The sequence below is a fragment of the Muscardinus avellanarius genome (assembly GCF_963383645.1).
Source record: "Muscardinus avellanarius genome assembly, chromosome: 6".
In the NCBI taxonomy this organism is placed as follows: domain Eukaryota; kingdom Metazoa; phylum Chordata; class Mammalia; order Rodentia; family Gliridae; genus Muscardinus; species Muscardinus avellanarius.
In genome coordinates this window covers 138,152,076-138,177,486 of record NC_137791.1, presented here as the reverse complement: position 1 = coordinate 138,177,486, position 25,411 = coordinate 138,152,076, and the positions used below count along the sequence as shown (strand labels likewise).

Below are 25,411 nucleotides of genomic sequence, written 5' to 3'. Positions count from 1 at the left end.
CCTAAAATGAAGCGGGGTAGCCAAATTGGACACGATTTTGGAAAACTTGTGAGGTTTGCTGAAAGGAGCAGCTGCATGCTGGTACTCATGTATTTATGTCCTTGCCTGGACTTTGCCGGGTATAAACTCAGTGATCCAAGCAGGACTGTTAGATGCCCAGAGCCACATGGCATCAGTGACCCTCACTAGAGGAGTTTGTGTGGCTCACTCACTTTTCAAGAACTTTCATTCTCCAGCTTTAGAGTCACATTGGGGGAAGTAAACATGTTTATCCATTTCCAGTTCACAACCACTACCAGGAAGGAAACTGGCTGTCTTACTAAGTTTGAAATAACCTATTTTGGACATAAGAATTTTGTTTTTTATTTCACCTTGACACATTGACAAGAAAGGGCTTTGTCCTCAGAACTGTATCACTGTTTGAGGTAACGTGTACAATATTTCCTACTGAAAAGATAAAAACAAGAACAATTAAAAAGCATGGTGAGAAGCTGAGTGTGGTGGCGCACGCTTGTCATCCCAGCATTCGGGAGGCTAAGACAGGAGGATCGCAGTTTACAGCCAGCCTCAGCTACTTAGTGAGGCCCTTTGCAACTCAGTGAGACCCTGTTTCAAAATAAAGAATAAAAAATAGAGCTGGGGGTGTAGCTCGGAGGTAGAATGCCCCTGGATTTAATCTTCAGTAATACACACACACACACACACACACACACACACACACACACACACAAAAGCATGGTGGCACACAACTAATCCTAGTACTTGGGATGCTGAGACAGGTCGCAGGTTTAAAGCCAGCCTGAGCATCTTAGGGCAAACGTTAACAACCTAGCAAGACCCTGTTGTAAAATAAAAAGGGCTTGGGGTATAGCCCAGAGGTAAGAATGCCCCCTGGGTTTAATTTCCAATACCAAAAAAGTGCAGTACGTGGTGGTGCATGCTTGTAACCCCAGCATTCGGGAGGCTGAGACAGGAGGATTGTAGTTCGCCGACAGCCTCAGCTACTTAAGGAGGCCCTCTGCAACTTAGTGAGACCCTGTTTCAAAATAATAAATAATAGGGCTGGCGGTATAGCTCAGAGATAGAATGCCCCTGGGTTCCATCCCAAATACTTAAAAAAAAAAAGAAAAGAAAAAAAGAATGTTCATCATAACCCAGTCTAAAGTAGTAAACAGAATAGTAGTTTAAATAATACTATAGCTGGGTTTGTAATTCCAGCTCTTGGGAGGCTGAGACAGGAGTATCACATAGGTTCGAAACCAGCCTCCGCTACTTAGTGAGGCTCTCAGCAACTTAGTGAGACCCTGTTTCCAAATAAAGTATAAAAATAGGCTGGGCATGGTGGGGCACTCTTGAAATCCCTGCGCTTGGGAGGCTGAGACAGGAGGATCGCACAGGTTCGAATCCAGCCTCAGCTACTTAGTGAGGCTCTCAGCAACTTAATGAGATCCTGTTTACAAATAAAATTATAAAATAGGTCTGGGAGTATAGCCTAGAGGTAGAAAGCCCCTGGGTTCCACCCCCAGTACCACCAAAATAAATAAATAAATAAAAATAAAAATAAATAAAAATAGGTCTGGGAGTATAGCCTGTAGGTAGAAAAGCCCCCGGGTCCCTCCCCCCAGTAACACACACACACACACACACACACACACACACACACACACAAATAATAATAATACTGCAGCCAGGTGTGGTGGCTCACACTTGTGATCCCAGCATTTGGGAGGCTGAGACAAGAGGATCAAGATTCATAAACAGCCTCAGCTACTACTTATTGAAGCCCTTTGCAACTCACTGAGACCCTGTATCAAAATAAAGAATTAAAAAAAAAATAGGGCTGGGCATGGTGAATGTGCTTATGTGCTTGTAATCCCAGTACCTAGCAGGCTGAGCCTCAGCAACTTGGTGGGACCCTCCACAACTTAGTGAGACCCTGTTTCAAAATAATGAAAGAAAATAGGACTGGGGTGTAGCTTGGAGATAGAATGCCCCTGGGTTCCATCCCCAGTACTGTAGTAGTAGTAGTAGTAGTAGTAGTAATAATAATAATAATAATAATAATAATAATAATAATAATAACAATGATAATAATAATAAATAATTGCAAATACTATTTTTACTTTCACTGTATCAAGTGAAAACATTAAGTAAGGTTCAGAACAAAACTGGGTGAATTGTAACCACTGTATCTGCTTGTTTCCTGTCCCCTTTCTTCACCCAGAAAAGAGTTATAGGAGTCTTTGTGACAAGCAGCCAATAGGAAGACTTCTCTTCAGGCAGTTCTGTGACACAAAACCAGACCTAAAGAGGTGCATTGAATTCTTGGTTGCAGTGGTAAGCGATTCCTTTCAGGGGTGAACTGCCCAATCTAGTGTTTTGAGATTTTAACACTTAGCCCTGCACAGTTCTCCAAGAGTGGATAGACTAGTTGTTTTGGTGCTACGCTGTGGACATCCAATGGGAATCCCTTTTGTATGGAGTGGTCTTGCAGGTGGAATCATATCTCTGGTGGTGGAGGGTCAATTGTACGCACTGAGTGACTTTGACTCTTGCACTCTCATTTGTATGAAAGGTGATGGGTAAAAGGACAATATGCAGCTGGGCATGGTGGCGCACGCTTGTAATCTCAGCATTTGGGAGGCTGAGACGGGAGGATCGCTGTTCACGGACAGCCTCAGCTACTTAGTGAGGCCCTCTGCAACTTAGTGAGACCCTCTTTCAAACATAAAGAATAAAAAATAGGGCAGAGGGTAGAGCTCAGAGGTCAAATGCCCCTGGGTTCCATCCCCAAATCCGCAAAATAAAATAAAATAAAATAAAAGGACAATATGCTTCTTCGGCCACCTGAAAAATATTCTTGTCTGCCGGATGTGGTGGTGCATGCTTGTAATCCCAGCATTCAGGAGGCTGAGACAGGAAGGATCGTGGTTTGCAGTCAGCCTCAGCTACTATTTAGTGAGGTCCTTTTCAACTCAGTGAGGTCCTGTTACAAAATAAAGAATAAAAAATAGGGCTGGGGGTGTCGCTTGGAGATAGAAAGCCCCTGGGTTCCATCCCCAGTACCGAAAAAAAAAAATATCCTTCTTGTCCTCAGCAGCAGATTCTATATACTTAAAACACTTTAACCCAGAAGCATATGAAAGGGATATAAAATTATTATAAGAAAGATGATAACTTTTTTTTTTTTTTTTTTTTGTGGTACTGGGGGTGGAACCCAGAGGCTTTCTGCCTCCGGGCTATACTCCCAGACCTTTTTTATATTTTATTTGGAAACAGGGTCTCACTAAGTTGCTGAAAGCCTCACTAAAGTAGCTGAGGCTGGCTTCGAACCCGTGCAATCCTCCTGTCTCAGCCTCCCAAGCGCAGGGAATACAAGCGTGCGCCACCATGCCCAGCGAAAGATGATAACTTTTGGATGGAATTTACAATGCTCTGTAAAGTTTCTAACATTTTCATGTAGCCTGCTTGAGACTTATTGTGTGATTTCTTTATAGGTATAACTTTGTGTTTCTAAATATTTATGAATATCACCAACAAGTCTAGAATTTTAAAAATGTGGAGTTAGAAGTAACTGACCATGCTGGGCATGGTGGCGCACGCTTGTAATCCCCGCGCTTGGAGGCGGAGACAGAAGGATCACGCAGGTTCGAAGCCAGCCGCGCTGGTTTAAGAGACCCTGTTTCCAAATAAAAATATAAAAAATAGGTCTGGGAGTGTAGCCCGGAGGTAGAAAGGCTTCCAGGAACCCCACTACCCCCCCCACACACACACACGAAGTAACTGATCAGGTTCTGGGCTTGGTGGTACACACTTGTAATCCCGGTACTTGGGAGGCTGATACAGGAGGATCGCAGGTTTGCAGCCAGCTCTAGCTACTTAGTGAGGCCCTCTGCAACTTAGTGAGACCCTGTTTAAAAAAAAAAGAAAATGAAAAATAAAATTATATTTCAGAAGCCGGGCGTGGTGGCGCACGCTTTTAATTCCAGCATTTGGGAGGCTGAGACTGAAAGATTGCAGTTCGTGGACAGACTCAGCTACTTAGTGAGCCCCTCCACAACTTAGTAAGACCCTGTTTCAAAATAAAGAATAAAAAATAGGGCAGGGGGTGTATCTCAGAGATTGAATGCCCCTGGGTTCCATCTCCAGATCCACACACAAAAAATTATATTTCAGAAGTGAGCATGGAAGCTGGGCGTGGTGGTGCATGCTTGTAATCCCCGCGCTTGGGAGGCGGAGACAGGAGGATCCCTCAGGTTTGAAGCCAGCCACGCTGGCTTAAGAGACCCTGTTTCCAAAAATAAAAAAAAGTATAAAATAGGGGCCTCCGAGGCCGGGATTGGAGCCTGCCAACGGGTTAGGCCGGTGCCGGGACCAGCTGCCTGCATTGGAGCCTGTCGCGAGGCAAGGCCGGTGCCAGGGCCTCCGAGGCCAGGATTGGAGTCTGCCGAGGGGTTAGGCCGGTTCCGGGACCAGCGGTCGGCATCGGAGCCTTCTGTGAGGCAAGGCCATTATTGAGGCCTCCGAGGCTGGGATCGGAACTTGCCAAGGTGTTAGGCCAGTGCCGGGGCCAGTGGCCGGCATCGGAGCCTTCCATGAGGCAAGGCCGCTATTGAGGCCTCCAGGTCAGGATCGGAGCCTGCCGAGGGGGTAGGCCGGTGCTGGGGCCAGCGAGGCTGGGATCAGAGCCTGCCGCGAGGCAAGGCCGGTGCCAGGGTCTCGGAGGCCAGGATCGGAGCCTGCCGAGGGGTTAGGCCAGTGCCGGGGCCAGCGGCTGGCATCAGAGCCTTCCGTGAAGCAAGGCCACTACTGAGGCCTCCGAGGCCTGAATCGGAGCCTGCCGAGGGGTTAGGCCGGTGCTGGGGCAGTGAGGCCGGCATCGGAGCCTGCCATTAGGCAAGGCCACTAATGCGGCCTCCGAGGTTGGGATCGGAGCCAGCTGAGGGGTTAGGCCGGTGTCGGGGCCAGCGAGACCCGAATCGGGGCCTCCCATGAGGCAAGGCCACTGCTTGAGCCAGCGAGGTCTGGATCAGTCTACTGGGTAGCCAGGCTACAACTGGGGCCGTCAAGAGTGGGATCAGTATTTTCAACGCGGCATGCACAGAAAAATATCGCAGAAAATTAAAACCAGATGCTTCCCCTAATCAGCAATAACTAGGAGGAAAGGGGCAACAGGAAGTGGTCGAGCTATAGAAAGGGCCCTACAGTGAAGCAATTAAGGTGACCAATCAGAGGGTATGGAATAGGGGAGGATGGAGCCTCTTTAAAAAGCAGGAGGTACATAAACAAATGTATCAAAGTTAATCACCAAACAAGCATGGGATCCAGGGAGGGGGAGGGAATGGGATGGGGACTGGGGGCTAATTGGATGATGTGTGCTTGTATATCCTCTCAAATCTTGTATTCCAATGTGATGTATGATTACAATGCACCAATAAAAATAAATTTTAAAAAATTAAAAAAAAGAAACCAGAAAAAAAAGTATAAAATAGGTGTGGGAGTGTAGCCCGGAGGTAGAAGGGCTTCCAGGAACCCCAGTACCACCAAAAAAAAGAAGGAAAAAATAGGGCTGAGGGTTTAGCTAAGAGGTAGAATGCTTCTGGGTTCCATATCCATTACTGCAAAAATAAAAATGTATTTCAGGTTTAAATCTTCAAATAGTTCATGATATGTTAGTTTTAGGTGACAGCCGCTGACCATGGGACTGGCTTTGTTTCTGGTTTGATGGTGATTGCGAGGTTGTAGGATTACGTCAACTGTGCTGGTCACAGAGGGTTTGGTTTTGGATGGATGCTGCATCTTACCCACCCACTCCCACAGCAACTGGTTCCCCTCTCAGTGTTTGTTTTCTGTATCAGGGTTCAGTCAGAACCAGAACGAGTAGAAGGTGGATTTGAAGAGATCGATTGCAAGGACCTGGCCTAGATGATGGTGGCATCTGGGTAGGAGAGTCCTGGGTAGGATGGTAGGATGGACCATCAGGAAGGTTCTGATGAACTTTCCAGAAATGGGCTTCAGCTGCTGTCCTCAGGCAGAATTCTTCCTCTAGCAAAGCCTCAGCTCAGCCCTTAGCACTAACTGGGGGAGACCTACCCGACTGGGTAGGCTAGTCAGTTGAAGTTAGGGAGAGCTGCCCAGCTGAGGAAAGTTCAGCTTCCACCTCAGGCTCCCCAAAGACCAGGGGTTATAGTGTGCAGGCTGCAAGTGTGTTCTGTTGACTGTGGGTCAGCATGTGCAGAAGAGAAAGCTGACTATATCCTGACTCCCCAAGAGATGGAGGCCAGGAAGCTTTTTTTAAAAACCATGTGAGTAGAGTTTTCATAATAATTATTCCCACTCAAAATAGCTTTAGTTATTTATCCCAAACTCTTAGTGTAAGTGACTAAATAGTTGCCTCAAAGACGTAGAGGAAACTATGTTGTGGTGGGTCAGGAAAATAAGTTTACAAAGTGGAAGTGTTTTGGGAGCCAGAGAACTGAGACTATGTACTGGTCAGTCCCTCCCAGAACATTTCAGTCTTGCCAGGATCCCCCAGCTTCAAGGTCGGCCCAGAAATCAGAGAGCAGAGGGAAGAAACTACCTGATCACCCCCACCCCCAGCCTAGGGGACTTGCAACATTAGCCAGGGCATGGCGGCTTTGGCGTACGTACATTGTAGGCACAGCCATGGCATGCCTGGGCCATATGCTGATGAGACAGGAGCTGCCTGAGTGGACGCAGGAAGGACTTCAAGCCCAAGTCACTGCCTTCTCCCCATGGGCACCCTACTTCCCAGAGGTCCTCCTCCCCATCCCTCCCTGTGGAGTTTCCCCAGGACCACGAGTGGGTCCTTGTGGTCCCACAATGTAGAATGCCCAAGGGTGCTGTTGGCCGAGCCAGCTCCTGCCTCAGTGAGTTGATACTTGAGGAGCAGCGGTGCTTTCCACCACAGATGCATCTGCTCAGGTAAACCCAGCCACCCTTGCAGCTAGCCCCTCCACCAGCCTCTACCTCCCTATCCTGGGCCCTTCTCTTTTAAGGGTGTAAGCCTCACTCAGGAAATGTAGTTCCATCGCATCTTTTCAGGACACACCCCACATGTGGAAAGTCTTTCAGACTTTTCAGGAGCTAATAAGTGATTTCTTTTCTTCTGACAACAGTAGGACAACATCATCTGGTCTTAGGTCTCTTCCCTGATTTTTTATTTTATTTTATTTTTTTTAGTGGTACTGGGGTTCCTGGAAGCCCTTCTACCTCCGGGCTACACTTCCAGACCTATTTTATATTTTTGAAACAGGGTCTCTTACGCCAGTGCGGCTGGCTTCGAACCTGCGTGATCCTTCTGTCTTCGCCTCCCAAGCGCGAGGATTACAAGCGTGCGCCACTACGCCCGGCTCTTCCCTGATTTTGGTGTGCACTGACTCGGGTATTTCCACTCTCACTTGCTCTGGGAGCTCTGAACTCGGCTTTCCAAGTGGCTCTTTGACCTTCCAAAATGCTGTTGCCTGGTCCATTTTTATTTAGTCACAGTTAACAGCTTACAATATCATGTGGCATAGAAAATATTATGGAAAACCTTGTTCTGCTACTTTATTACCCCTTTAAAACATTGACTCTTTAAGCCAGGGGTGTAGCTCAATGATAGAGCACTTTTAGCATGTGCAAACAGCCTTGGATTCAACCCCCAGCACAAAAAACAAAACAAAACAAAAAAAAAACCAACAATAATTGACAGTTTTACCTTCTCATAACCCTTAGATTCCCAAAGAATAGCTATAGATAGTTAATAGCTATGGAACTTCTTTCTGTTTCTAAAGATGCCAAGCCAATCCCATAAGTCAGAGAGTCTTAAATAGTATGAAGCATTGTAGGAAAGAAGCTCAGCTAATGTTTGTCTCTTCTCCTCTCCCAATCAGGCAGAGTATGAAGTGACTGTTGATGATGAGCGAAGAGACCGTGGCTTCTCCATCTTAAACAGATTCTTTAATGACGAGGTATGCTTTCTCCGTTGGCATAAAAATTTGTAAGTAGCTTACATAAATAAAGGACATAGCCATTTTTACTTTGTGGATAATATATAACAAATATGTTGAAAATTTTAATTTCTCAGGCTGGGAGTGGTGGTGCACACCCGTAACCCCAGTACTTGGGAAACTGAGACAGGAGGATCACAGGCTTGAGGCCATCCTTAGCAATTTAGTGAAATACTCAGCAACTTAGCAAAATCCTGTTTCAAAATAAAAAATAAAATAGGGCTGGGGGTGTGGCTCAGAGGTAGAATGCCCCCAGGTCAATCCTCAGTGCCACACACACATACAAATGAAAGACATCTCATGTTCATGGATCAAAAGAATTTTAATACATCCTCACAGTGATGTATAGATTTAATATAATCCCTATAAAAAAATCTAGTTGCCTCTTTTGAAAAAATTATTACACTGATTTTCAAATTCATATGGCTATCTGAAGGACACAGAGTAGTTATTGTCCTCTTGAAAAAAAAGAACATACTTAGAGGACTCATACTTAATTTCAAAGCTTACAACAACTACAAAAATCAAGAGAATGTGCTCTTTGGATAAAGACAGACATATAGGTCAATGACAGAATTCAGAGTCTAGAAATAAACCATACATTCAGCCAACTGACTCATGATGAAGTGCCAAGACAATTCAGTGGGAGAAACGTGCTTGTAATCCCAGCATTCGGAAGGTGGAGACCGGAGGATCGTGGTTTGTGGACAGCCTCAGCTACTTAGTGAGGCCCTTCTCAACTCAATAAGAACCTCTTTCAAAAAATATAAAAACTAAAAAAATAGGACTGGCGGTGTAGCTCGGAGATAGAATGGCCCTAAGTTCCACCCCCGGTACCAGAAAAAAAAAAAAAAATGAGATGGGGCCTCACACCATGAACAAAAAGCTAGCTCCAAAGGATAAAGCCCTGATGATAAAACTTTTCAATATCCAGGATATATAAAGAACTCCTTAAACATAATAGAGACAACTGGATTTATTAAAAATAGCAAAGTAAGCCGGGCGTGGTGGCGCACGCTTGTAATCCCCACGCTTGGGAGGCAGAAACAGGAGGATCGCATAGGTTCGAAGCCAGCCGCACTGGCTTAAGAGACCCTGTTTCCAGATAAAAATATATTTTTAAAAAGGGTCTGGGAGTGTAGCCCGGAGGTAGAAGGGCTTCCAGAAACCCCAGTACCACCAAAAAAAAAAGCAAATTAAGTGTATCTTTTTCTCTGGAAAAAAAAAAAAAAGCTTATTTTTGCAGTATTTATCCTCTCTTCCCTTCCCACCAATGGACTTTCCTACTAGAATTTCCTGTATTCAGAATGTTGAAAAGTAAGGTATGGAATCATTTGGTGAATTTTCTCTGGTAACTACCTATTCTGAAAAATTCTGATTTCTTAAAGACCTAGACCTCTCAGTTCTGCTGTTACGGTGTTAGCATCAGGCCAGCCATATTCCCCCAGACTCACCATACTTTAGCTTACCGTACCTCTCTGCCTCTTGGAGATTAGAAGCATTTCTTTTCCAAACCAGGCACAGTGGCATACACCCACAATCCCGGTACTTGAGAGGCTGAAACAGTAGGGTTGCAGGTTTGCAGTCAGCCTCAACTACTTAGTGAGGACCTCTGTAAACTAGTGAGACCCTGTTTCTAATTAAAAAATAAAAATAGGGATGGGGGTGTAGCTCTGAGGTATAATACCCCTGGGTTCAATCCCTAGTACTGCAAAAACAAAAATAGGATCTCTATTTGGACTTAATCATTGAACATTCTAAATAGCTTTACCCTGGTACTAAGTTTCAGAAAATTGAGACCATTGAAGGGGAAGTAAGGCTATTGAAACACTGGCGTTGTCTTCTGGTTATGGTGGTGCACACCTGTAATCTCAGTACTTGGTAGCCTGAGACATCAGCCTCAACAATTTTGTGAGGGCTTGTTACAGAATAAAAATTAAAATGGGCTGGGGGGATAGCTCAGAGGTAGACTGTTCCTAGGTTCAATCCCCAGTACTATGCACGAAAGAAAGAAAGAAAGAAAGAAAGAAAGAAAGAAAGAAAGAAAGAAAGAAAGAAAGAAAGAGGGAAAGGAAGAAAGAAAGAAAGGAAGAAAGAGGGAAAGGAAGAAAGAAGGAAGGAAGGAAGGAAGGAAGGATGGATGAATGAGTGAAAGAACATGCCTTCCTTCCTGCTGTTCCCAGTGCCTGGCATGACGCATACCTTTGAGTAGATGAGCACACTTCTTTCCTCAGTGGTACGGGGAGGGCCCAGCCCATTCTTCTCACGGCTGTGTAGAAAGGAACTGGGCTCCGGAGTCTGGCTGGCGGCTCAGCCCTGCAGCCGCTTGCCACAGTGGTGCTCCAGCATGTTCTCTAACTGCCTAGCCAGTCCTTTGCCATCCAGGCTGCTGTGAGGCTTAATGAGATAATGTTATCACTGTCTCCAATGGATTAGATAATTTAAATGACAGCTAGTAACAGTTATTCATTATAACAATATTGTTGATTTTCTTTTAATGTGACTTTTCTCATTGTTGCATATTTCTTAGTGGCTCAACTTCTTTGAGGAAAAAGCCGCTCTGATTTATAGAAAATACAAAGCTTTTGCTGTATTGGCTTGGCCTCTGCCACAGTCAGCAGTTGATCTGGGATGCTCTCCTTGTTCCTAATTACATTAAGTCATTAAGCATGATCTGGACAAAGCTGTGTCAGGTGTTTCCTTTTTTCAGAATCTTCTGTATGAGGGTTAATGAGAATGGGAAGCTGGGCTTAGGCAAGCTGTGAGTGGAAATATGAGAGGGTGTAGCCTCCTGAGAGGGCTATAAGAAAGGTGTGTAGCCGGGAGTGGTGGGTGTGATGGCTCACGCTTGTAATCTCAATATTTGGGAGGCTGAGACTGGAGGATCCCTGGTTCGTGGACAGCCTCAGCTACTTAGCAAGACTCTTCCCAGTTCAGTGAGACCCTGTTTCAAAAAATAAAAAAAGACTAAAAAAAAAATAGGGCTGGGGGTGTAGCTCAGAGGTAGAATGCCCTGGGTTCCATCCCCCCGTACCACAAAAAAAAAAAAAAAAGGGTGTGTACTTTGAGCTAGTAATTTTGCTTGTAGAAGCCCATCCTATAAAAACTAAGTGTCACCAGGCATGGTGGCCCACACTTGTAATCCCAGCATTTGGGAGGCTGAGACAGGAAGATCGTGGTTTGAGGACAGCCGCAGCTACTTAGTGAGGCCCTTTGCAACTCAGTGAGACCCTCTTTCAAAACAAAGAATACAAGAAGTAGGGGTGGGGGTGTAGCTCAGAGGTAGAATGTCTCTGGGTCCCATACCTAGTACTGTAAAAACAACAGCAACAACAACAACAAACCAAGTGTTTATAGATGTTGTTGTTGCATTGGGAAAATAAGCAACAGAAAGTTCAATAGGAGCAGATAAATTCACAAAGTAGAAAACCATGGAAGTAGCTCTGTACCTGCATACAAAGCTATGTGTACATTTTTCCTATTTTTTTTTACAAGAGCACAAATCCACTTTTATTAATTTTCCATTAAATCCTTGAGGGGTACAGCATCCCACTAATTCTGTGTCCAATGGCCTTAGCAGGAAGGTTGCTTCGGAATTTGGCCCGAACCATGCCGCTGTTTCCGTGGGCACGAGTTACCTTTCCCCAAATACTCTGGTTTTGTTTGGCTTGCCACCTGGAGTCACTGTGTTGTTTTTTGCTTTGTACACGTAAGCACATCTCTTACCCAAGTAGAACTCATTTTCATCTCGGGCATAAACACCTTCCATTTTAAGAAGAGCTGTGTGTTCTCTTTGGTTCCGGAGACATGCTTATAGCCAGCAAAAGTGTCCTTGCACCACAATCTTCCAGACATATTTGCCTTTTAGAAGTCCTGTTCCCAGCAGGCCCCCGCCAGCTCCAAGATCTTTTCCTATTTTTATGAAGATAAAATTTTGGAATTTCTGAGCAGGTATGGGGGAGAGGAGAAAAAGTTGATTTTTTTTTTTTTTTATGTGTGTTTATGTATGTGTGGTACTGGGGATTGAACCCAGGGGCATTCTACCTCTGAGCAACACGCCCTGTCTTATTTTTTTTTTTTTACTTCTTCTTTTTTTTTTTTTTTTTTTTGTGGGTCTGGGGATGGAACCCAGGAGCATTCAACTTCTAAGCTATACCCCCTTCCCTATTTTTATTCTTTATTTTGAAATAGGGTCTCACTAAGTTACAAAGGGCCTCACTAAGTAGCTGAGGCTGTCTGCAAACCACGATCCTCCAGTCTCAGCCTCCCAAATGCTGGGATTGCAAGTGTGCACCACCACGCCCAGCTGTAGCACCTTTTTTTAAAATTAATTATTTATTTTAATTGGTGCATTGTAGTCATATATCAATCACATTGGAGTACAAGACTTGAGAGGTATACAAGCACACATCATCCAATCAGCCCTCATCCAGCCCCCATCCCATTCCCTCCCACTCCCTGGATCCCATGCTTGTTTGATGATTAACTTTGATACATTTGTTTACGTACCTCCTGCTTTTTAAAGAGGCTCCATCCTCCACTATTCCATACCCTCTGATCGGTCACATTAGTTGCTTCACTCTAGGGCCTTTCTATAGCTCAACCTCTTCCTGTTGCCCTTTCCTCCTAGTTATTGCTGATTAGGGGAAGCATCTGATTTATATTTTCTGCGATATTTCTCTGTGCATGCCACGTTGCAAGTACCAATCCCACTCTTGACAGCCCCAGTAGTGGTCTGGCTACTCGGTGGACTGATCCAGACCTCGCTGGCTCAAGCAGTGGCCTTGCCTCATGGGAGGCCCTGATTCTGGTCTCGCTGGCCCCGACACCAGCCTAACCCCTCAGCTGGCTCCTATCCCGGCCTCGGAGGCCGCAGTGGTGGCCTTGCCTAACGGCAGGCTCCGATGCCGGCCTCGCTGGCCCCAGCACCGGCCTAACCCCTCGGCAGGCTCTGATCCAGGCCTCGGAGGCCCCAGCACCGGCCTAGTCTCACGGCAGGCTCCAATCCCGGCCTCACTGGCCCCAGCACTGGCCTAACCCCTCGGCAAGCTCCGATCCCAGCCTTGGAGGCCCCAGTAGCAGCCTTGCCTCCTGTCAGGCTCCGATGCCGGCCATTGGCCCCAGCACCTGCCTTGCCTCACAGCAGGCTCCGATCCCAGCCTCGGAGGCCCCAGCACCGGCCTTGCTTCACGGTGAGCTTCGACCCTGGCCTTGCTGGCCCCAGCACCGGCCTAGCCCCTCGGCAGTCTCCGATCCCGGCCTCGGAGGCCCCAGCACCGGCCCTGCCTCACGGCAGGCTCTGATGATGGCCTCATTGGCCCCAGCCCCAGTCTAACCCCTTGGCAGGCTCTGCTCCGGCCTCGGAGGCCTCAGTAGCAGCCTTGCCTCACGGAAGGCTCCGATGCCGGCTGCTGGTCCCGGTACCTTCCTAACCCCTTGGCAGGTTCCAATCCCAGCCTTGGAAGCCCCAGCACCGGCCTTGCCTCACGGCAGGCTCCGATGCTGGCCGTTGGCCCCAGCATCGGCCTAACCCCTTGGCAGGCTCCAATCCCAGCCTCGGAGGCCCCAGCACCGGCCTTGCCTCACGGCAGGCTCCGATGCTGGCCGTTGGCCCCAGCATCGGCCTAACCCCTTGGCAGGCTCCAATCCCAGCCTCGGAGGCCCCAGTAGTGGCCTTGCCTCATGGCAGGCTCCAATGCCGGCCATTGACCCCGGCACCGGCCTAACCCCTTGGCAGGCTCCAATCCCAGCCTCGGAGGCCCCAGTAGTGGCCTTGCCTCATGGCAGGCTCCAATGCCGGCCGCTGGCCTGGCAACGGCCTAACCCCTCGGCGGGCTCTTATCCTGGCCTCGGAGGCCCCAGCACCGGCCTTGCCTCATGGCAGGCTCCGATGCCGGCCTCGCTGACCCCAGCACCGGCCTAACCCCTCGGCAGGCTCTGAACCCAGCCTTGGAGGCCCCAGCACTGGCCTTGCCTCACAGCAGGCTCCGATGACGGCCTCGCTGGCTTCAGCACCGGCCTTGCCTCACGGCAGGCTCCAATGCTGGCCATTGGCCCCGGTACCAGCCTAACCCCTTGGCAGGCTCTTATTCCGGCCTCAGAGGCCCCAGCATTGGCCTTGCCTCACGGCAGGCTCTGATGCTGGCCATTGGCCCCGGCACCAGCCTAACCCCTCGGCTGGCTCCGATCCTGGCCTCGAAGGCCTCAGTAGCGGCCTTGCCTCACGGAAGGCTCCGATGCCGGCCGCTGGCCCCGGCACCGGCCTAACCCCTCTTCAGGCTCTTATCCTGGCCTCGGAGGCCCCAGCATCGGCCTTGCCTCATGGCGGGCTCCACTGCTGGCTGCTGGCCCCGGCATCAGCCTAACCCCTTTGCAGGCTCCGATCCCAGCCTCGGAGACCCCAGTAGCGGCCTTGCCTCACAGCAGACTCTGATGCTGGCCATTGGCCCCGGCACTGGCCTAACCTCTTGGCAGGCTCTTATCCTGACCTCGGAGGCCCTAGCACCGGCCTTGCCTCATGGCAGGCTCCGATCCTGGCCTTGCTGGCCCCAGCACCAGCCTAACGCCTTGGCAGGCTCCGATCCCGGCCTCGGAGGTCCCAGCACCGGCCTTGCCTCTTGGCATGCTTCGATCCCGGCCTTGCTGGCCCTGGCACCGGCCTAACCCCTCGGCAGGCTCTGATCTCGCCCTTGGATGCCCCAGTAGTGGCCTTGCCTCACGGCAGGCTTCGATGTCAGCCATTGGCCCCGGCACTGGTCTAACCCCTCAGCAGGCTGCGATCACTGTCTCTGGGGTTATTATTTCAAAGGTTCCAGGTGTGATGTATCAGATCTCTGCCTCCCCTGAGTACTGGCCACTGCCTCCACCATTTCAAATCCTTCCCAGGCTCTTTTTCCACTCTGAATGTTGTCCAGTGTTCCTGAACATGCGTGACGGTAGCATTCGACATTTGGTATGATTTCTCAAAAAAAAAAAAAAAATAAGGTTGGTAGGATCCGGTTTCTGCTTCTCCTGAATACAAGTCTCCACCGCCATCACAGAGACCGCTTTCAACACCGCCTTTCTCCTTGGTCTCCGCTAAACTCTCTCCTTACAGGTGATGTCCAAGATTCTTAACAATATAGAGAAACAGCAGTCCTCCTTCACGTAGAATTTTTCCATAAGTTCCAGTACATTTAGATAAGTTTTGTCTGCATCTCCAGTGTCCTGGCATCCGCAACGGCTTTCTTAACTCCTCTCTGATATTTTTCTTTTTCTTTTCCTTTTTTTTTTTTTAAATAAGAGAAGACAGTATATGTGGTTTGAGGAGGTAGTGGGATCAGGCACTCAGTATCACTGTGACCCGGTTGGTTTCCCCATGGGTCCAGAGTGTTCCGCACTACTCTGCCTGGGGCCCAGGGTCCCGCGACCTGGGCCCCGGCTGGCGTGCCCCGCGTGACCCCCGCCCGGGACCCAGCGTCTTACTGTGCCCGGCTTCTCCAGGGGTCTGGCGTGTAGCACCTTTATTAAGGCTGCATGCATATGTCGTACTTTATTCATCCACTCATGGACACTTGGATTGTTTCCACCTTTTGGCTAATGTGAATAATACAGTGTGTGTGTGTGTGTGTGTGTGTGTGTGTGTGTGTGTGTGTGTGTGTGTTGCTGGGGGTTGAACTCGAGCATTCTACCTCTGAGCTACACTCCCAGCCCTATTGTATTTTTTATTTCAAAATGAGGTCTCACTGAGTTGCTGAAGCTGGCCTTGAATCTATGATCCTCCTGTCTCAAACTCCCAAATACTAGGATTATAGGTGTATACCACTGTGCCCGGCTGAATAATGAAAAATTTTCGAGATCCTTGTTTTCATTTTGAATATTTTTGTTGTGTGATATTTCTGAGAATTGAACTCAGGGTCTCATGCATTTGAGGCAAGCGCTCTGCCACTGATCCATACCCCTAGCCCTCATTGTGGATATGTTTTGAGTATATAGGAACAGGAATAAAAGGCAAACATCACTGAACTCTAGCAGGGGGGCAGGTGGAGGATTAAGGTGGTACTTCTTATTTCATCCACATAATGTTCTCATATTTTAACTATAAATGCTAAGTTCTGCTTATGATGATAAACTACGAAGTCACTAATTACTGTCTTTGGTTTGTGTGATATTGAGAAGTTAGAAGTTCCTTTACCAGAAATACATCCAGATGTTGTGAAAAACTGTAGAAGGAATCTGAAGCATCACCCCTCCAAAAGTACCTTTGATGAGTGTGTGAGGTAAGAGTTCACGCCCAGCCCTGCTCAGCTCTTCTGTCCATATTACTAAGAAGGAAAAGTCTGTGTTCACTGTTAGCACTGGCACCTCAGGCAGTGTAATTACTACTGTATACTGAACTGTGTGAATTGACCTTCCCGTAGTTAGTACTTGTTCATGCACCAGAGACACAGTCATTTTTGTTTTTGTTTTTGTTTTTTTTTTTTGGTGGAACTGGGGGTGGAACCCAGGGGCTTGTCTACCTCCAGGCTATACTCCCAGACCTATTTTATATTTTATTTAGAAAAATAGTCTCACTAAGTTGCTGGGAGCCTCACTAAGTAGCTGAGGCTGGCTTCAAACCTGAGCAATCCTCCTATCTCAACCTCCCAAGCGTGGGGATTACAAGCGTGCGCCACCACGCCCAGCTCTTTTTTTTTAATTGAAAATGTATATAATTGCATAAAATCTTTTCCTAGAGCTGTCCATAAATATTTGAGTAAAGATCCATTTGAAGAATATCAAGAAAGCCCATTTTTTTCTCGATTTTTACAATGGAAATGGCTGGAAAGGTATGTTTTAATTTAGAACTCAATAGAAAAAAGTAGAAACTTCTAATAATGAATACTGATTTTGTGCTGGTATTGGAAAATTGCTCTCGTGTTAATTTCCAAAATGTAGAAAGCAGTCAGAGCATGGTGCTGTGCAGGCATCAGGCAGGGAGCAGTGGCAGCTGTTATACTGCAGAGCTCCCCTCTCTCTCTGCGCTTTGTTCTAATGATTATCCTGTAGTAAGAAAGTTGCCAGGTGTGGTGGCGCACACTTGTAATCCCCACGCTTGGGAGGTGAAGACAAGAGGATTGCACAGGTTCGAAGCCAGCCTTGCTGGCTTAAGAGATCCTGTTTTCAAATAAAAATATAAAATAGGTCTGGGAGTATAGCCTGGAGGTAGGTAGAAGGGTTCCCAGGAACCCCAGTACCACCAAAAAAAAAAAAAAAAAAAAAAAAATGTAAAGAAAATTAAGGCCTTTAGCCTTAGAAGCCCTAGAGACAATTGAAGCCCTTGGCATTAGAAATACGTAATCAGCGCCTCTGTTTACCTCTTCTTCTTTGTGACCTGGTCTACATATAAGAAAAACTCCATGTGCTGCTTCAAAGTACCCATAGTTAATGGGCAACCAGTACAGCACAATACAAGAGGTAAAAAGCAAGGTAGATTATTGACCTCTGCACTTAGTAAGTGTGCTGTCTGGAGATAAAGGCACCACTTGCCTAAGAAATAAGTTATCAGCCTATTCCCTTGGTAATGCTGATAAGAACATACCAGTGCAAAATCTGTATTGAAAGGCCGGGAATGGAGAGGGGGCTAGAGTTCTATTTGGGCTCTTCAGCATGCCTGAAACACTGCTTTTTCTTCTCTTCCCATTCTATTTTCTACTGATTTTGTAATAAAGAATTGTTAAAGTTGTACCAAGCTATTAGTTTTAATTTCTCTATTCAACAAATTCTAGTTGAATAGCGGAAAAGCGCCCACAGCACCCTTACAGCCATAACAATTTATGTCTACTTTTCTGTCAAAGGCTTCTGAGTTGTATATGGTGTTTTTTTTGTTTGTTTATTTGTTTTGTTTTGTGGGTCTGGGGATGGAACCCAGGGGCATTTGACCTCTGAGCTACATCCCCTGCCCTTTTTTATTCTTTATTTTTATATTATTATTTATTATTATTATTATTATTATTGTTATTATTATTGTTATTATTATTATTATTTTGGTGGTACTGGGGTTCCTGGAAACCCTTCTACCTCTGGGCTACACTCCCAGACCTATTTTATATTTTTATTTGGAAACAGGGTCTCTCTTTTATATTTTTTTTGCGGGTCTGGGGATGGAACCCAGAGGCATTTGATCTCTGGGCTACATCCCCTTCCCTATTTTTTATTCTTTATTTTGAAGTTGGGTCTCACTGAGTTGCAGAGGGCCTCACTAAGTAGCTGAGGTTGTCCGCGAACCGCAATCCTCTGGTCTCAGCCTCCCGAATGCTGGGATTACAAGCTTGTACCACCACGCCTGGCTCGAAACAGGGTCTCTTAATCCAGCAAGGCTGGCTTCAAACCTGCATGATCCTCTTGTCTCCGCCGCCCAAGCGTGGGGATTACAAGAGTACTTGCGGAGGACCTCACTAAGTAGCTGAGACTGTCTGAGAACCGCAATCCTCTGGTCACAGCCTCCCAAATGCTGGGATTACAGGCGTGCGCCACCATGCCCGGCCTTGGTTTGTTTGTTTGTTTGTTTGAACAGACATTAACAGGTACAGTGTTAACACAATTTCTTCTGATTCAGCAGACTGTTCTCTCTTTTATAAAGTGGCATTCTTTTTGGTGTAGCAGTTAGAAAATAAAACATGTCCTAGATTTGGAATACAATATAATTAAATAGTTGAGGCTTTGCAGGTAGGGTCCCTACTCAGCCTCTTCTGGCTCTCTGGCCTCAGACAAGTAACTCAGCCATGATGAGCTTCTTTAAAATGAGATACCTCAGAACCTACCTGGTTTGCCTGTTGCTAAAATCATAGGAGAATTGTGTGTAAAATGTGCTTAGCTCAATGTTTGGTACACAAAATTAGTGTCCTTAAAGAGTCAGCTGCTACTAGTGCTATTATGATTACTATTTTTTTTTTTTTTTGGTGGTACTGGGGTTCCTGGAAACCCTTCTACCTCCAGGCTACACTTCCAGACACCTATTTTTATATTTTTATTTAGAAACAGGGTCTCTTAAGCCAGAGAGGCTGGCTTTGAACCTGCGTGATCCTCCTGTCTCTGCCTCCCAAGGGCGGGGATTATAAACATGTGCCACTAGGCCTGTGACAACTATTACTATTACTAAAATTATTGGCATATTAAATTTTCAGTTACAGTTCACACATTTCTTTTGAACATTGGGTATAAACATCTTTGAGGTTCTTTTTCCAAAGGATAGTAGGATATATTAAGATACTACAATGTAGCAACTTCCTGGGGGCTCTGAGCTGAGCCTCAGACTGTGCCATGCATTGGCAACATGAATGTTCCCTAGAGTGAGCTGTTTGCAGACATGTCTTTCACTAGGAAGGAAACTTGGACTGCTCTGCATTTCACCTTAGTGTTTTCAACAGATTTTAACTTTTCTAGTTTCTCTTAGTCCCCTGGGAAAGCCACAATGTCTTTGTCCTGGGTACTCTCTTTGAATAATATGGGTCATGAAAGCTATTCAGGTTTTTCTATTGTAGAAGAGCGGTATGATATGAGTCCTGAAACTTTTTTTATTTATTTATTAGGCAGCCAGTAACAAAGAACACATTTAGGTATTACAGAGTTCTAGGAAAAGGCGGATTTGGAGAGGTGAGTGATATTTGCCCTTTACAAGTGGTACCTATGTTTTAGACAAGTGGGCAGCCAGGCCATCAGAACAGGTGAGCTTCAGGTAACGTGCCAACTTTATCAGTACTTTCATTTCTTTGCTGTGCATTTTGGGATAATATTAACTAACCCTGAAACAAAGATGAAAGTTTGAGCAAAAGGTACTCTCTTACAAGGCTTTAAAAAAAAATCTCTGTGACTTCACCTTCCACTTCCTATTTCTGACAGAAGCTCTTTTCCCACACTTAATGTTCAAGGTCAAGTAGTTTGTCCAGATGGAAAAATTACTCTTTCATGTTGTGAAATTTCTGTTCATCTATTTCAATAATTTCATGTAGTACGTAGTTTGTTTCTTTCTTTCCTTCTTTCCTTTTCTTATCTTTTCTTTTCTTTCATAATGGGGTTTGAACCCAGAGACATTCTGCCTCCAGGCTACATCTCTTTTATTCTTTACTTTTTATTTTATTTATTTATTTATTTATTATTATTATTATTTTTTTTTTTTGGTGGTACTGGGGATGGAACCCAGGGGCCTTCTACCTCCGGACTACACTCCCAGATCTATTTTATATTTTTTATTTGGCAACAGGGTCTCTTAAGCCAGCAGAGGCTGTCTTCAAACATGTGCAATTCTCCTGTCCCAGCCTCCCAAGCAGGGGGATTACAAGGGAGCGCCACTATCCCTGGCTTTTTATTCTTTATTTTGAAACAGAGTCTCACTAAGTAGCAGAGGGCCTCACTAAGTAGCTGAGGCTGTGAACCTGTGATTCTCCTGTCTCAGCCTCCCAAGTTCTGGGATTATAAGCGCGTGCCTGGCTGCTGCTGCTGCTGCTTCTTTTTTAAAGAGATGTTCTGTATGTTACTCAGGCTGGCTCCAAACTCCTGGGTTCCAGAGATCCTCCTGCCTCAGCCTCCTCGGTAGCTAGGACTACAGGCACATACCACCTGTCTGCCAGAGCACATTTTCTTTTGTTGTTGTTTCTGGTACTGGGGATTAAATGCAGAGGCATCCTACTTCCAAGCTATACCCCCAGTGCTGTGTGTGTGTGTGTGTGTGTGTGTGTGTGTGTGTGTGTGTGTAATACTAGAGATTGAATCTAGAGGCATTCTACTTCTGAGATATACCCCCAGCCCTACTTAGTGTTTTGAGACAGGATTCCACTAAGTTGCTGAGGGTTTCACTAAGTTGTTAAGGCTGATCATGAGCTGTAATCCTCCTTTCTCAGCCTCTCAAGCACTAGGATTATAGGTATATGCCTCCATGAGGGCTCGAGTACAGTTTAAATAAGTTTACTTAACTCAGCTGTGTTTGGATATATAGGTACCTCACCCTACACAAAAGGTGCCAGGTGTGGTGGCACACTGCTCTAATTCAAGTACTTGGGAGGATATTGCAGGTTTGCAGATAACCTCAGCAACTTAGACCCTCTTTCCAAATAAAAAATAAAATAGGGCTGGAACCTGTAGCTCAGAAGTAGAGTGCCCCTGGGTTCAGTCCTCAGTACTGAAGAAAAGAAAAGAAAAGAGTACAAGGGCTCATATTTTGTCAAGAACTGAGAGAAAGAATTTTTAGGGACCTGGGTTTCTTATATTTATGAAAGAATGTAGCTCTAAGCTGGGCGTGGTGGCTCACATTTGTAATTCCAGCATTTGGGTGGCTGAGACTAGAGGACGGCCTCAGCTACTTAGTGAGGCCCTCCATAACTTAGTGAGACCCTGTTTCAAAATAAAGAATAAAAAAATAGGGCAGGGGGTGTAGCTTGAGGGTTGAATGCCCCTGGGTTCTATCTCCAGACCCGCAAAAAAAAAAAAAAAAAAAGTAGCTCTAATTATAGCTGCATATAAGATTTAAAATAGCCTAAGTATAAAGCTCCTATTGGGGCATGGTAGCACATTCTTATAATCTCAGTATTTAGGAGGCTGAGACAGGAGGGTCACAGGTTTGAGGACAGCCTTAGCAACATATAAGACTCTCGGTAACCTAGCAAGACCCTGTTTCCAAATGAAGAATAAAAATGTCTGGGTATGTAGCTTGGAGGTAGAATGCCCCTGGGTTCCATCTCCAGGTCCACAATATAAGATAAGTAAAATGAACTCGGTAGGAATGCACTAGCAAATTTTCACTATCGTATTGTAGATCACATTTGAATATGTTTACTTGGGCTTCCAGATAAATGATTGGATAGGTGAATTACCCCTGGTGGCTCTTCACAGACCTGTTCTAAGTCAAGGCCCAGAGCGCCCTGCACTGTCTGTTTCTGCTTTGAGTGCCTCTCAGAAGGAGCCTCATGGCTCTAATGTAGGGACAGTGTCAGTGCCCTTTCTGCCTTGATTCCAGCAGTGTATTTATAGGCTTTTGTCCCATTTGCTAATACCTTTAACAGTTGGATGGAAAGAAGAAACGAAATTCACTTATCTTGTCAGCAGTAATTCTCTTGCTTGTTCATTAAATCCTCCCAAATCGATCTGTGCATCCCCGAAGCAAGCACAGGGAATGGAGTTGGGCACTATTGGCTTTTGACGCAGCCCAGTGTGAGAGAAGACTGCGCACTTCAGAGCTGGGCAGGCCAGAAGACAAGTCCTGCTCCACCTACCCCAGCCTGTGATCTTGGCGCCATCTTGACTTGGCCCCTGGGCGGGGAGTGCTAGACTGCTGTGAGAAGCACGCGCAGTTGCACAGTGCCGGTGCTGACCTGCTTTCCCTTCCTTGTCTGATCCGGCAATTCTGCCGGAAGGAATTTATCGTAAGTTAATGCTATGTTTGGCACATAAATGTAAAATTTATGTGCCAAAACTTAATGGTAGAAAAATGACTGAACACATTTTTGGAATGGTCATATTTTAGGAGAGTATTTAATGAACTAGGAACTATTACTATAGCACGAGCCAAACCCCTAAGAGGCAGGGACGGTGGGAGCAAAGTATCTATTCTTGCAATACATATACAAAGGTGGACTTGGAAGACTGTCCAGTAAAATATTAATGATATCTTGGAATAAGCTAAGTTGTTTTTATCACTGTCCTTACTACTTAAAATGTTTTCCACAATCAGCTACATATTATTTCACCATCAAAATTATTTTATTGGTAGATAAAATATGATCATGTCTTGTGTCTGCTTTTAAGGCTATCTGTGTGGTGTCTACATAAGTCATGTGTACGTGTGTGATGCATGTGTGCATGTCATATATGGCAAGTGAGTCAGAGGAAAACAGTACCCACATGTTGGTCAGCAGAAGCTGATTCCTGGAGCTCATGATACTATCGTCTCCACTTTTGAATGCTAAAATGTTCATTATGAAGCTAGGCACTATGGCGGAGGCCTGTAACCCTAGTACTTAGGAGGCTAAGATGGGAGAATTGCAAGTTCATGGCCTGCCTCAGGAACTTAGGAAGGCCCTGTTTCAAAATTAAAAATAAAAAAAGGACTGGGGGTGTAGCTCGATGGTAAAGTTTCCTTAGGTTCTCTCTCTAGTAAAACACAGAAACACACACACACACGCACACACACACGCACACACACACACACACACGCGCACGCGCACACAGATATTCAGAATGTAAAGTTAATTCATAAATATCACTTTAAGAACCAAATAAATAAAGATATGAAAAAATCTATAAATTTTGTGAAATATATTTCCTTCTTGAACTGTTACTGTTTTGTTTTTGAGGTAATATCTCACCATGTTGCCCAGGCTGGCCTCAAACTCCTAAACTCCAGTGACCCTCTGCCTCAGCTGCCTGAGGAGCCAGAACGTCCTTGACTGGCCTTGAACATTTTTTGGCGGTTCTGGTGATGAAACCCAGAGCCTTGCTCATGCTAGGCAAGTGCTCTTCCACTGAGCTATAGCCCCAGCCCTTTTTGTTTTATTCTGAGACAGGATCTAGCTAAGTTGCTTAGACTGACCTCAAACTTGCAATCCTTCTGCCTCAGCTCCTGAGTAGGTGAATTCTAGGCGTGCGCCACCACACCCAGTTTCTGCCTTGAATTTTTAAATTTAAGATATTAAGAAGCTGGGCATGGTGGCTTACACTTGTAATCCCAGCATTTGGGAGGCTGAGACAGGAGGACTGTGGTTTGCAGCCAGCTTCAGCTACTTAGGTCCTTTGAAACTCAGTGAGACCCTGTTTCAAAATAAAGAATAAAAATTAGGGCTGGGGGTGTAGCACGGAGGTAGAATGCTCCTGGGCTCCACCTCAATGCAAAAAAAAAAAAAAAAAAAAAAAAAAAAACCAAAAAAAAACAACACCATTAAGAATATTTTTAATTTTATTTTTTTAAATTTAATTTTGCTTTTTTACAAAAAGACAACATAGACATATGGGGACATATTTAAGTTAAACAGATGTGTCATGATTGCATATGAACAAGTTCCATTTGTACCTGTTTTAGAGCTTATAGAGCACAGCACTACCTTCACTTTACTGTCTGAACAACGTCTCAAAGATCAGAAGCTGGGATTGGAGGGTCACAAGTTCAAGGCCAGCTGAAATGGCTCCTTGGATGCTATTACTGGACTATACTAAAGAGAATTATTATAGAGAAAACAATTTCTTTTGTGTGGCCTAAGAAATGTCAGGTGTATACTTTTTTTTTCTAACTAGGTTTGTGCATGTCAAGTGCGAGCTACAGGGAAAATGTATGCCTGCAAAAAGCTGGAAAAAAAAAGAATAAAGAAGAGGAAAGGTGAAGCTATGGCTCTGAATGAAAAAAGAATCCTAGAAAAAATACAGAGTAGATTTGTAGTAAGTACCGTCTGCTAGTGTTCCCTGCAGTGCTTGATTAGACCTGCTGTCGACTCAATGGTCCAAGCCCTGGAAGCTGTGTGCTGTGTTTGTTGTTGCTGGGTTTATTTCGAGTTCTGTCTGGTGATGGGAAGAGCTTTGTTTTTAGTATTAGCCCTCTCCCTAATCAGGATCTTGCCAACACAGTGTGGCTACTGCGGCAGCTTGTGATTTGTTATAAACTCTTTGCTGCTCACTCTCCCTCTTCACACCTTCATCTCACAGAACTGTCCTGTCCCCTTAACGACCTCTCTGTTCCCTGGTAACATGCCTGGTCTTCCCTGGTGATGGCTAGGACTTCTTACATTGAGGCAAGAGGAAGAGCTGGGTGTGGTTGGTCCAAAAGACTCTAGGCTTACTTAGAGCCAGCTTCGAGGAAGACCGAGACCTTTCTGTCTCAAATCTTCATCCTCAGGGAGGAGGGCTCAGGTCAGGAGACCTTTTTATAAAAGAAGAGGAAGAAGATGGCACAAAAGTCAGGCTGCATACAGATGCAGATTCCCTTAGCCCCAGGACCTGTCAGTCTCTGCTTCCTCAGCTTCTGTCCTAAGCAGGAGGGAGTTTTATTCTCAATATGAGGACATTTAGAACTTAAAACAATCTGGAGCTTGTGTGTGCATGTTTTGCTGGGGATGGAACCCAGGGGCATTCTATCTCTAAGCTATACCTCCAACTCTATTTTATTATTATTTTTTAATTTGGAAACAGAATGGAGGGCCTCACTAAACTGTTGAGTCTGTCCTAGAACTTGACGTCCTCCTGTCTCAGCTTCCCAATAAGGGGATTGCAAGAATGTGCGCCAGGCTTAGAGCTTTTCATTTCAAAGGAGTGTTTCACGCTGGTCCATGGGGGCACAATGACTTAAGTGTGTTTGAAGGTACTTCTCCAGCGCTTCTCCTATAGGCCTGCTTTCTGGCCTCAGTCTGTTTTCTATCTTTTGACTTTTTCTCGAACCTGGCCCATTTACCATTAGACCCTCA

General features: G+C 45.7%; 1 protein-coding gene and 1 pseudogene across 2 annotated transcripts in view; one reads left to right on the top strand and one right to left on the bottom strand.

Annotated features, from left to right (window-relative positions):
• The window catches only part of GRK4 (G protein-coupled receptor kinase 4), a gene marked incomplete at both ends in the record, with an annotated part of 73,706 nt that overhangs the window by 19,510 nt on the left and 28,785 nt on the right, over positions 1 to 25,411 (top strand). The window contains 6 exons of the mRNA XM_080697290.1: positions 2,225 to 2,337; positions 7,896 to 7,973; positions 16,170 to 16,270; positions 16,727 to 16,819; positions 19,562 to 19,625; positions 24,252 to 24,392. Of these exons, the coding sequence (XP_080553416.1) occupies positions 2,225 to 2,337; positions 7,896 to 7,973; positions 16,170 to 16,270; positions 16,727 to 16,819; positions 19,562 to 19,625; positions 24,252 to 24,392 (590 nt within the window). The remainder of the gene's footprint in view (positions 1 to 2,224; positions 2,338 to 7,895; positions 7,974 to 16,169; positions 16,271 to 16,726; positions 16,820 to 19,561; positions 19,626 to 24,251; positions 24,393 to 25,411) is intronic.
• On the bottom strand, positions 11,537 to 11,867 carry LOC308263929 (large ribosomal subunit protein eL33-like; annotated as a pseudogene). Its single transcript has one exon. The product of its transcript is annotated as a large ribosomal subunit protein eL33-like (transcript).